This window comes from Gekko japonicus, unplaced genomic scaffold (genome assembly GCF_001447785.1).
Source record: "Gekko japonicus isolate JY-2015 unplaced genomic scaffold, Gekko_japonicus_V1.1 scaffold1, whole genome shotgun sequence".
Taxonomy (NCBI): domain Eukaryota; kingdom Metazoa; phylum Chordata; class Lepidosauria; order Squamata; family Gekkonidae; genus Gekko; species Gekko japonicus.
Window position 1 is genome coordinate 3,975,733 of NW_015164181.1, and position 11,719 is coordinate 3,987,451.

At 50.5% G+C, this 11,719-nt stretch overlaps 1 protein-coding gene across 2 annotated transcripts in view; it reads left to right on the top strand.

The window, feature by feature from the left end:
• RFFL (ring finger and FYVE-like domain containing E3 ubiquitin protein ligase) overlaps positions 1-11,719 on the top strand; it is a 58,024-nt gene that overhangs the window by 31,239 nt on the left and 15,066 nt on the right. For both annotated transcript variants that reach the window (XM_015408006.1, XM_015408007.1), the window contains exon 2: positions 5,125-5,316. In XM_015408006.1, coding sequence (XP_015263492.1) covers positions 5,131-5,316 — 186 coding nt within the window. In that variant the 5' untranslated portion in view covers positions 5,125-5,130. The remainder of the gene's footprint in view (positions 1-5,124; positions 5,317-11,719) is intronic.

Sequence of the window (11,719 nt, forward strand, 5' to 3'; positions counted from 1 at the left end):
GGGAGACCGGGTCGGAGAGGGGGGGAGATTGAGCGGGGGGTGGAGGGGGGTGGAGGAGATGGGAGGAACCGGCGGGATGGGGGGCTTACCTGCTCCTGCTGCTTCCTCCTCTGCCTGCTCAGTGTGGAGCTCCCCCCCCCCCCCAAGTATCACGGGTCCCCTTTAAAACCTTAACAGGTGTTGGCAGGATTGGGAAAGTGGTCCTAAGAGTAGTGCTGGGTCATTTTGGACCATACTGTGGTACGCTGCTCACTTCTGCGCATGGTTCTAAGTTCCAGGGGCAGCACTGTCTGGGTTTAAGTCCCTGTGTGTGTTGGGGGTGTGTGATCGTTCCAGAAGCCCTGGTAGTCAGTAGCAGCAGAATAAGATGGGAATCCACTGGCACCTTAGAGGCTCACCAAATTTATGCCAGCATCGACTTTCATGAATTATAGCTCCCTTCATCACATGCAAAGGGGAGCACATCTACATTTCGTCAGAACACTTAGAAAATGTATATTCCATGCATCTGGCGAAGTGAGCTCTGGCTCACAGAACGCTTCTGCTGGAATAAACGGTTATGTCTGTCTGGTGCCACCAGACTCCGGTCTGGGGCAGGAAATGGGTGACACTGTTGTAATGCTTGTTACGTTCCCAAATACAGAAGCAGAGCTCAAGTGGAAGCAAAGAAGCACTTCTGCAGAGCAGCAGATCTCTTACCAACCGAGACCCAGTTCAGTGTCGTGGTTAAGTGCGCCGACTCTAATCTGGGAGAACTGGGTTTGATTCCCCACTCCTCCTCATGCAGCTGCTGGTGCGACCTTGGGTCAGTCATAAGTTCTTTCAGAGCTGTTCTCTCAAGGGCAGTTTTCGGGAGAGCTCTCTCAGGCCCACCTACCTCAGAGGTGGGGAGAGGAAGGGAAAGAAGATTGTAAGCTGCTCTAAGACTCCTTCGGGTAGTGAAGGGCAGGGTATAAATCCAATCTCCCACCCCCCACACCTCAGATTCCGAGAGGCAGCGATCTGGCACACTGGAGGTATTTTGGCTGCCCTCTTCTCCCTCTCTCACTGGCTTCTTTACAGCATCTCCTGCCCTCTTCATTCAGCCGGGCAGAGCACTTGAACGGAGAGGGCATTTTTGCAGGGCCCTTGAACTGAGAGCCACTTCCTATCAATTAGTACTTTGAGGAAGCAAGCGCAGTCAGTAAGCACCATTTATATTCTTGCCTCGGTAGGCACATGTGCTCAGGAAGTCATTAGGTCCAGAAATTCAATCTGCAGCTCCCGGGCAGGGCGTCTGCTTTGCGTGCAAAGGCTTCTGGATTCAGCCCCCTCGTTCATCTCCACCTAAAAGGACTGCCGGTGTTGGGAGTGGCCTTCCCCTCCCCCCCCAAGCCCCACTCCTGTGTGTTTGTGTGTCAAGCGCCATCAAGTCGCAGCAGACTTATGGCAACCCCTGTAGGTTTTTCAGGGCCAGAGACGTTCAGTTTGCCATGGCCTTCCTCTGCAGAGCAGCCCTGGACTTCCTTGGCGGTCTCCCATCCAGATACAAACCTGGTCCAACCCTGCTTAGCTCTGAGATTCAGCTAGCCTGGGCCATCCAGGTCAGGGCAGGGTAGATTTGGGTGTGTTAAGTGCTGTCAAGGTGCTTCCGACTTATGGCGGCCCTATGAATTAACTTTCTCTGAAACGTCCTATCATTAGCCACCATTATCGGGTCTTGCCAACTGAGGGCCTTTGTGGCTTCTTTGATTGAGCCCATCCCTCTCCTGTTGGGTCTTCCTCTTTTCCTGCTGCCTTTGACTTTTCCTAGCATTATTGTCTTTTCCGATGACTCTCGTCTTCTCATAATGTGACCCAAGTACGATAGTCTTGGTTTAGCCATTGTATCTTCTAGGGAGAGGTCAGGCGTGATTTGGTCTAGAACCCACTTATGTGTCTTTTTGGCCATCCATAGTATCTGTAAGCTCTCCTCCAATAGCACATTTCAAGGGGAACCTACTTTCTTCCTGTCGGCTTTCTTCATAGTCCAACTTTCACACCCACACGTAGTAACGGGGAATACTGTGGTATGAAACTGTAATGAGGCAGTCCAAAATGTAAAAAGGTGGATTTAGTAAAAGATAAATACCATTAAAGTAGTCCTAACTAGAGAGCTGGGGCTGCGGTGGCTCAAGTGGTTAAGACGCTGAACTGCAGGCTGTGGAAGGTCGGTAGTTTAGCAGTTCGAGACTCGGGTGCCGCATGACGGAGTGAGCTCCCGTCTCTAGTTCCAGCACCTGCCAACCTAGCAGTTCGAAAGCAAGAAATTTCAAGTAGATAAATAGGTACCACTTTTGGTGGGAAGGTAACAGCGTTACGTGCGCCTTGGTGTTTAGTCATGCCGGCCACATGACCACGGAAACGTCTTCGACTTGGAAACAGAGATGAGCACCGCAACCCTAGAGTCGGATTCGACTGGCTTTCGAGCAAGGGAACCTTTACCTTTACCTAACTAGAGAATAAATGCTGGGGAAGGTAGACCAAGCGTCTGCCTTGTGGTATTCGAGGGCTCCTTTTGTAGCAGGAACTCCTTTGCATATTAGGCGACACACCCCTAATGTAGCCAATCCTCCAAGAGCTTACAGAGCTCTTCTTACAGGGGCTACTATAAGCTCTTGGAGGATTGGCTACATTAGGGGTGTGTCGCCTAATATGCAAAGGAGTTCCTGCTTCTCTTCCGGCAGTCCCTCTGCATTTAATTTTCAGCTTCACGATCCTGTAATGCCTGAGCACTGTGGCCAGGTGGCGGTGGTGGGACCTGCCACTGACCACCCAAGGCAGAATGTAAACTTGTTCCGGCATTGTTCCTTCCCATGGGACTGTCCTGTGAACATCCTGAACAGAAGATGTTGTGCAGGTTTGAGTATGGGGGGGGGGGGGCCTGTCTGTTTTTTGGGGTATTTTCGGAAAGAGTCATTGCCTTGCCTCGCAATGCTGTGTGCCGATTGTATCTTCAGTCAACACCAGTTTATCTGTAATAAGCAAAGATCAGGCATCAGTTCGCGTACTGGCTCTTCCAGTGGATACAGGACTAAAACAGCAACAGTGCCTGGGAAAGAAGCGTGCCTCCAGTACAACCTTCTCTGGAGTTTCCTGGCCTCTGTCTTCTCCAAAGGACCTCCACTTTGACCTCAGCACTGAAACTGTAGTTCAATGTGAGAGTGACGACTATATTCTAAGCTTCTTCTTTTTCTTTTTCGGAGGGGGGATATGACAATTGTGTGCAGTGGTTTCCCCCAGCACTTGAAATGCGATCAAGGTACCCATTGTGATAATTCTGTAACCCCCAGCCCTTCAGTTTTCTATAGGGGGGGACGACTATTTGGTCAAAATACATATACTGTATGCTGTAGTATCAGCCCAGTACCCAAAATGAAATAATAAAACAGTCCAGTTAAGCAATGTGAAATGACATGAAATATCCAGTTGTTAAGGGAGATTCTTAAACAGAGTGAATTGGGAAAGAGCAGTGTCATGGAATCAGTACCTGGAACAATGTGGGAAGAGGGCAGAACTCCTTGGCCAAAAAAAAAAGTAACTGCAGAAGCTGAGGGTGATATACACAAGCATACAACCAACAACCTCTAGACAACTCTACCCTTGAACAACAAAAAGGCTGGGGGAAAAGAAAAGGGTTTTGTCTGCTGCCTGAGATACAAAGGCCGAGGGGTTGGGTTAACTGGCAAGAAGAGGGCACTCTATACATGAGATGCCGCGATGGGAGAAGCCCTCTTCCTTATGGAGCATGATCCAAAACAGGGCCTTGGCAGCGGGTGTTAGCTGACGGGCAAGTCGCTACAGGCGGCTTCCTGCGCGGAGGGCTGCCTTTTGTCAGGCGTGTAGCCCACCTGCGGCCTGAAGGGGCATCACCCCCCCCCCCGATGTGGGTTTCCTGTCTCGTGTGCTGTTTGTGAGAACGTCCTTTACATGAAGAATAGCTGAAGAGTCCGGGGCTTTTCAGTTTAGAGAAGACGTGGCCAAGGGAGACACACGATAGAGGTTTTACAGCATCGTGTATGGAGTGGGGAGAGTTGACAGAGATAAATTTTTCTCCCTCTCCCCAAGTACTGGAACTTGAGGGCATCCAATGGAGCTGATGGGCAGTAGGTTCAGGGCGGACAAAAGGGAGTAGAATTTGTTACCACAGGATGGAGTGATGACCACAGGCATAGACAGCTTTAAAAGGAGCTGAGGCAGGTTCACGGAGGACAGATCTGTCAGTAGCTCCTAGCTATGGTGACTAAAGGAAACCTCCACATTCGGAGGTAGTAAGCCTCTGAACCCCAGTGCCAGAAGGCAACATCAGGGGAAGGCCTTGGCCTGTATGCCCTGTTGTTGGCCCTCCAGAGGAACTGGTTGGCTGCTGAGTGAGACGGGATGCTGGACTGGATGGACCACTGGTCTGATCCTGCAGGGCTCTTCTTATGTTCTTATCAGGAGAAGGCTTCTTATCAGGAGAAGACCTCAGCCTCTGTGCACCGTTGTTGGTCCTCCAGAGGAACTGGTTGGCCGCTGAGTGAGACAGGATGCTGGACTGGATGGACCACTGGTCTGATCCAGCAGGGCTCTTCTTATGTTGTTATAAACCTCTTCTTATGCTCTTCTTATGTTGTTATAAACCACTGAATCCCAGAGCCAGGAGTCAACATTGGGGAAGGCCTCAGCCTCTATGCCCTGTTGTTGGCTCTCCAAAGGAACTGGTTGGCCGCTGAGTGAGACGGGATGCTGGACTGGATGGACCACTGGTCTGATCCATCAGGGCTCTTCTTATGTTGTTATAAACCACTGAATCCCAGAGCCAGGAGTCAACATTGGGGAAGGCCTCAACCTCTATGCCCTGTTGTTGGCTCTCCAAAGGAACTGGTTGGCCGCTGAGTGAGACAGGATGCTGGACTAGGTGGACCACTGGTCTGATCCAGCAGGGCTCTTCTTATGTTCTTAGAATGCTGATTCTCAAAACTTTGTCTTCCATATGAGGGATGGTTTCCCTTTCCATCTGAGAGGACTTTCCTTGTGCCGCTGATTCTCTGGGCTGTCTGTCCAAACCAGCTTGTTTTCCTCTGCCCAGCTGACGCTTGACCTCTCTCTCCTTTCCCTACTCAGTCGACTATGTGGGCAGCTTGCTGCAGCTGGTCATGCCTCAATGGACTACCGGAAGAGATGCAGGCCCACCCTCAGCAGGGGGCTCGCACGCAGGCCTACTCCAACGCCGGCTACAGTTCCTTCCCTTCTCCCACGGGTTCCGAGCAGAGCTGTAAGGCCTGTGGGGCGCACTTCAACAACTCCTCCCTGAAGGTGAGTGAGAGGCATTTGCCGCTGGGGGTTCCTTATAGGGCAGGACTGAGAACGGAGCTGTGTGTGAGGCGGACCTGGCTGAGGGGATTGGTAGGCTGGAGTGCTTCAGATGGCGGGTGTTTTTGTATGCGCTTCACTGCTTTTCTCAACTGCCTCCAGTGTAGGAAGGTAGCCCTGCAAGAGTGGTCCACTAAATGTTTGTTCCTAATGTCACTCTTTACTGTACGTGACAGGACTTTTATTTTTAAGGTATGACCATCCATTTTGTCTGTGTCTGTGTGGTGTGTTCAAGGTCTTGAAAAAATGCCTTTTGTTTCTGACTCCTCTAATTGGGCATCTTGGCACAACCCCTCATTGTCAGGGGGCGGGTATTGCCACTGGCTTGCTGCTCTCCATCCCCCCCCCCCCCCCCCCAAGGCCTTTTTTCTTTATTTCAGTTTTTCCAACAGAAAAATTGGAACCTTTTGCTCTGGGCAGACCAGTGAAGCAGATGTCAGTGAGGTAAATGTGAAGGCCTGGGTGTGTGTGTGTGAAATCTTTTCTCCTTTGGAAGGACTGGAATGTTTATTAAGACATTTTTTTTTTTGACGTCAAGTCACAGCTGACTTATGGCAATCCCCATAGGGTTTTCAAGGGAAGAGGCATTCAGAGGTGGTTTGCCATTGCCTGCCTACACATCACAACCCTGGTATTCCTTGGAGGTCTCCCATCCAAATACTAGCAAGGCTGACCCTGCTTAGCTTCCGAGATCTTTTTTTAAAAAGTTTTTTAATTTTAAGTTTTCAGATCAAGCCTTGTAAGAGCAAGAACATATACCACAATTACAGTTATCAATTAGAAAAATTATTTAAAATATGACCGGCGAAAGATATACATAAAATACTATATAAGTGAGGATGAAGGTTAACATATGGATATAATAGCTATGCCTTAAAATGCTGTTTGTAAGAATGTGTTATATTGCAGCAAATTAAAGAATTGAAGAAGGCAAAGATTAATTATAACAGCAATACATCTATTGGATGATGGTGGTTAAAAATCCTTCTGTTGTTGGACATAAACTCCAAAACAGGGAACCATAACTCCACAAAGTTTAGTGAATAGGGGCTGCGGTCACACGGAACATTAGCCACGCTAGAGAGACGGAAGATAGGCAGATTTTCTGGGTGCGATCTCACCGCCACATCTGGGAAGCGTGGAGCTCCCGTGGCTCACCCGAGGCTTCCCGCCGAAGATGCGGGGTAAAAAACTAGTACCTCCGAGGTACTAGTTTCCGGTAACCGCGGGGCAAGGGTGGGCGTCTGATCGTGTTTCCGGTGGCATCCGGCGCCCGCCCATGTCCCCTTGCAAAAACGTTTTTTTTCCCCAAGTCTCCATGGATGCGCACAAGCACCCAACAGAGCATGCGCATACTTTGGTGTACAGAAAAAACCAAACCCGTTTGCCGCACCGCGCTGCTTCTTTGCCGCGCCGCAGGATTGTCCTGTGATCGGCACCTCCCCCCTACCCACGGGACCTCCACGGGACGTCTGATCGCGCAACCGCGTGTTATTTTGCCCCGGGGCAAACAGTCACGCCTCTCCCCCCCCCCCCGCGATATCCTGCCCGTGTGACCGGGGCCAGGGTCCGGTTTCCGCTTAATCCAATATTCTGTCCATGATATAAAAATCCCACACACTAATCGAAGGAGGGTTAATATCTTTCCATGATGAAGCTATTACAGTGTTTGCCGCTGCACAAAGTAAAACAATTAAGTCTCTTCTCGGGGGTGGGTGGGTGGAATATTGCAGTTGTGCTACAGATTCAGTAACATCTGTTCCGGAATCATAGAAACTTAGCTTCCAAGATCTGATGAGAGGGGGCTAGCCTGGGCTATCCAGGTTAAGGCAAGACACAACGTTTTACTCGTTCAAAAATGTTTGCTACAAATATTTTTGACGTAAAACAACCTACAGCAGAAGGGAATGATTCCTTTGTGTCCTGCCGACTTGTCTATCTGGAACAGACGTACACAACATTAATTATAAGGATGTTCGTTGTTTCAGTATGACTAATCTTGTCCGCTGTTAATTTGCTGTGACGATGGTACACTATTGAATAATTCAGTGCTTTTAGTGTCACAGAGTTTAACTTAATAGTCAAATGTCTAATGTTGGAGATATTGCCAATTTGGCTTGTGGGGATAACTAAGGCATTTATACTTCTAAATTCCATCACGGTGCCAAAAAGTATAATTTTGTATGCTAAGTGATAAATGATGGCTTCAATTTTGCTAAAGCGGTAGAACAAGTGTAAACTGGGTGAGAAAGAAAGAATTGTGTGTATTTCAGTTTTTTCCCCGGTTGCTGTGTGTTGTGGGTGGGAGGGAACTGGTTTCTTTCCCCCTCCCAAGGCCTGAACAGTTCCAGAGTGTTTACATGTCTAGGGGCCTGCTAGCCACAGGAGGCGAGAGTAGGGTTGCCAAGTCCAGCGTTGCGCCGTAGTGGGGGACTCCCAGCTTGCGGCACGCCACCCAGAACCATAGAGTTTTCCCTCGGATGACCGTGGCCCCGCCCCCGGCGTGGTCGCGTCACTTCCGGGTGACACGCACGTTGGGGTGGGGCTCCCCCCAGGGCCCGATCCGGTGGTGGCGGGGAACAGGCCTCTGGGGCGGGGGTTTCCCCACCCCCCGGGGGGACTTGGCAAGCCTAGGCGAGAGAGTGGCCAGCCATTAGTGGCACCAATGAATAGACAGTGCTGACACCAATGTCCCCTGCAAGCAAGAGGGCACCCGGATGGCAGACCCCCCCCCCCCCGGAGCTCTACTGGCCCCTAATAGCCCGGCCTTCGCCACAGACTACCTCATTTGGTGGCAGTGGTGGCTACTGCCAGCTGCCACCTGTTCCCCAGGAGATCCTCCCGGCTTCTTGGTAGGGAGGACTGCGGCATGCGCTCTTCTCACTTTCAGTGGCAGTTGGGTCGGGCCAGCCCGGGGTGGAAGGCTCAATCTTCACCACTTCCCAGGGCTAGTTAGATGTAGAGATGATTACGGGGGCTCAGCACCTGCCTGAAGCTGGGCTCTGCATCTCAGTGTGTCCCATCTGAATCCTGCAGCGGTGTATGGCTTGACTCCTGTTGTTTTTGGTGTACCTCCTTCTCCTCCTGTGTAATGTGTAGATCACCTCTGAATGGTGGTACCCAAGTGTGCAGCTGTCGTTCCTGAGACCTGATGAAGACTCCATCCCTCCATTCCCTTCCTGGCATGATGGGAATAGATTTGGGGTGGGGATGGATGTTTGCCATTGGCCTTTGCATCCAGGAGGACCAGTTCAGGGGTTGTTCCAGAGCCAACCCCCCCGAGACACTGTGATGCTTGGGGTGAGAAATGGAGAAGGGAAACTCACTTCTGCTAAATGAACATGGAACAAAACCCACCAGGGAGTTCGCCATTGCAGACTCGGTTGAAATGGATGGTGGGTGTGCAAGAATGCCCTTGCATGTCTTCCATTCAATGGGACTTGCACAGGAGAGCTGTGGACCGTGTCCTCTCTAGGCAGATCCATCTCTGCCCCATTCTGCCAACCATAATAGCATCCAAATTCCCCATTCTTCAGCAAATGCCTCCCGAGGAAGTCACTTCTACGCTGGACTCTGTTGCCTGGTGTACTGGACCACACAAACCAGCTGTCAAGTTGTAGCCAAATTATGGTGATCCTGTAGGGTTTTGAAGGCAAGAGATGAACCGAGGTGAGTTGCCACTGCCTGCCTCTGCATAGCAAACCTGGACTTCCTTGGTGTTCTCCCATCCAAGTACTAACCAGGGCCAACCCTGCGTAGCTTCTGAAATTGGCCTAGCCTGGCCTATCCAGGTCAGGGATGGTAGTCATTAAATGCTCCAAGTCCTAATATAAAGCCACTGAAGTGCAAGGCGTTTTTGTAGACAAGCTCTGCTGCAGAATCGACATAAAGCTTTTGCCCTCTCTCTGAACTGGTTTTTCTCGTTGCCCCTGATCTGCGTGTTTAATCCGTGCATGCCTGAGCTTGTCGAAAATCATCAGTGTCACAGGCAAGCAAGACAAATTGGCATCCTTTGCCTGGGGAAGCCAGTTGAAATGGGAAGGATTCCCAAGAGGTGGCTGCAGTCCAAGTTTAGTTCTTTAGCACATCCCTGACCCGGTGGCACTCCCGGAGAAAAGACGGCGAGGAATAGGAGAGAGACGTGACTCTTTGTCAAGGGGACGTGCACACACGATGGCATTTCCGTCTTAATTACCGCAACCCAAATGTATAAAAATAACTCTGAAATCTGTGATTGACTGTATGGTGGCTAAGAGACTGGGTATTTTCATCTCTCCAAGGGTCTCTTTTACTAACTGTTCCAAGGGGGACATGGCAAAACCTTAATGAGAACATGCCACAGGCTTATATTGTACCGATCGGGGGGCCCGTCCTATGGGGCAGGTCTCCCCGAGCGTGTTTGCGACTGTCAGCATGGGTGACCACTGTGACTTTCTCTCCCGTGCTCCAGCTTAGCGTCTCCGCAGGCTTTCATTGCAGACGGTCCAGTCTGTTTGGCACCAGAGGTCATTACAAAACGAGGCTCTGTCTGGAACCCCAGAGAGGAGCGTGTTGCATAGTAAATACGATTACTAATTTCACTCTGGTTGCAAAAGCCGAAGGTCTTTAGAACAGGAAGCTCGTAGGATGGCTTACGTGTAGCTTCCCCGAAGCAGACGTCATGATGTGACCAGCCCATTAAAGTGACCTACGTATTTTTGACTTTTTAAATGGTTTTTCCAGAAAAAGGAGGCCTAGAAACATCCTACAGACGATAAGTGTTAAACGCCTTTAGCTCTGCCGTCCTAAGCAGAGTCGCATGTGAAATGAGTCCATTGAAAGGAACCAGCTTTGAAAGGCAGGACTCTGCTTAGGATGGCCTTGCTGGGTACCTTGCAGAACTAGCTGGGAAACTCCAGGAAGGCTTCCTTCCTGGAAAGACTTTAAAGCGTATCAGAGCATTACAGCAGGGCAGGGACGTGCAGCGCAAGTGCCCAAGGGGTCGGCCCCTTTTCCCATTCCGTTCCACACAGTGAGCTAAGCAGCTGGCAAAGAGGTTCCCCAAAAGCCAGAGTCCTTTGCTGCGGGCAGACATTTCTCTATACCCCAATCGTTCCAAGGTGAGTTCCAGGAAAACGCCCCCCCCCAACCCTGCACCCCGTTTCAGGTGATGCCTTCAATTCAGCCTCTAGTATTTCACACTGGCTGGTAAGACACTCAGCCTGGCCAGATCAGGGGCACTGGAATTTTAGGCCGCTTCCTTTCACACTGCTGCTTCTGTGAAGGTTTTGAGCCGATGTTAAAATTGCCTCAATGCAGATTTTATGTTCATTTTGTTACGCAACAGCTGCTTTTATGCAAACTGCATTGGAAGGCTTTGCTGTGTAGTGGCATAGAAATTTTGTTCAATAGAATAGCACTTGTGTTGGATGCTGCGGGCCCACTTGGACTTCTGGCACGGCATAGTGGGCGCAGCAACAAAGTGGCTGCCACAGAATGGCTGCCGCAGGAGGCGGAGCCAGCCACAAAACAATGGCCGCAGCTTAAGTTCAGTCACACACTGCAGATCCTTGTGCTGTGGTGGCAGCTGCTGCCAAAGCAATGTTTTAAAAATCTACACAGCCAATCCAATCTCCAATGGCCAATCAGAAGCCTTCCTGGGCAAAAGCCCTACCTAGCTCCGCCCACTTTCTAAAAGTACTTGGCTGACACCAGAATTGGTGAGTACCATGGCACCCACGGGCACCATGTTGGGGACCCCTGCTATAAGAAGAAGAGGAGATTGGATTTATACCCCGCCCTTCACTACCCAAAGGAGTCTCAGAGCGTCTTACAAACTCCTTTGCCTTCCCCTCCCCACAACAGACACCCTGTGAGGTAGGTGGGGCTGAGAGAGCTCTTGACAGAAACTATCTTTTTTCAAGAACAGCTCTTATCAGAACTACGGCTTGCCCAAGGTCATCCAGCCAGGTGCAAGTGGAGGAGTGGGGAATCAAACCCGGTTCTCCCAGATCAGATTCCGCACACTTAACCACTACACCACACTGGCTCTTGCCTGCCAAAGTCAAGCTTTGCATCAGACTAGATAGGGATATGCAGTGAGAAACTAGGGTGGGGTGGTGTGAACAGGAAGTAATTTTTGTTTGCCTTTTTGCTGTCGACTCGTGGCGACCCCTTGCGGGTTTCAAGGCAAGAGACGTTCAGGGATGGTTTGCAGTTGCCGACCTCTGTGTGGCCACCCTGGTATTCCTTGGCGGTCTCTCATCCAAATTCTAATCAGGGCCGATACTCCTTCGCTTCTGGGATCTGACGAGGTCAGGCTGGCCTGGGCGATCCAGGTCAGGTTGGGGCTTTTTAACGGGGAAGA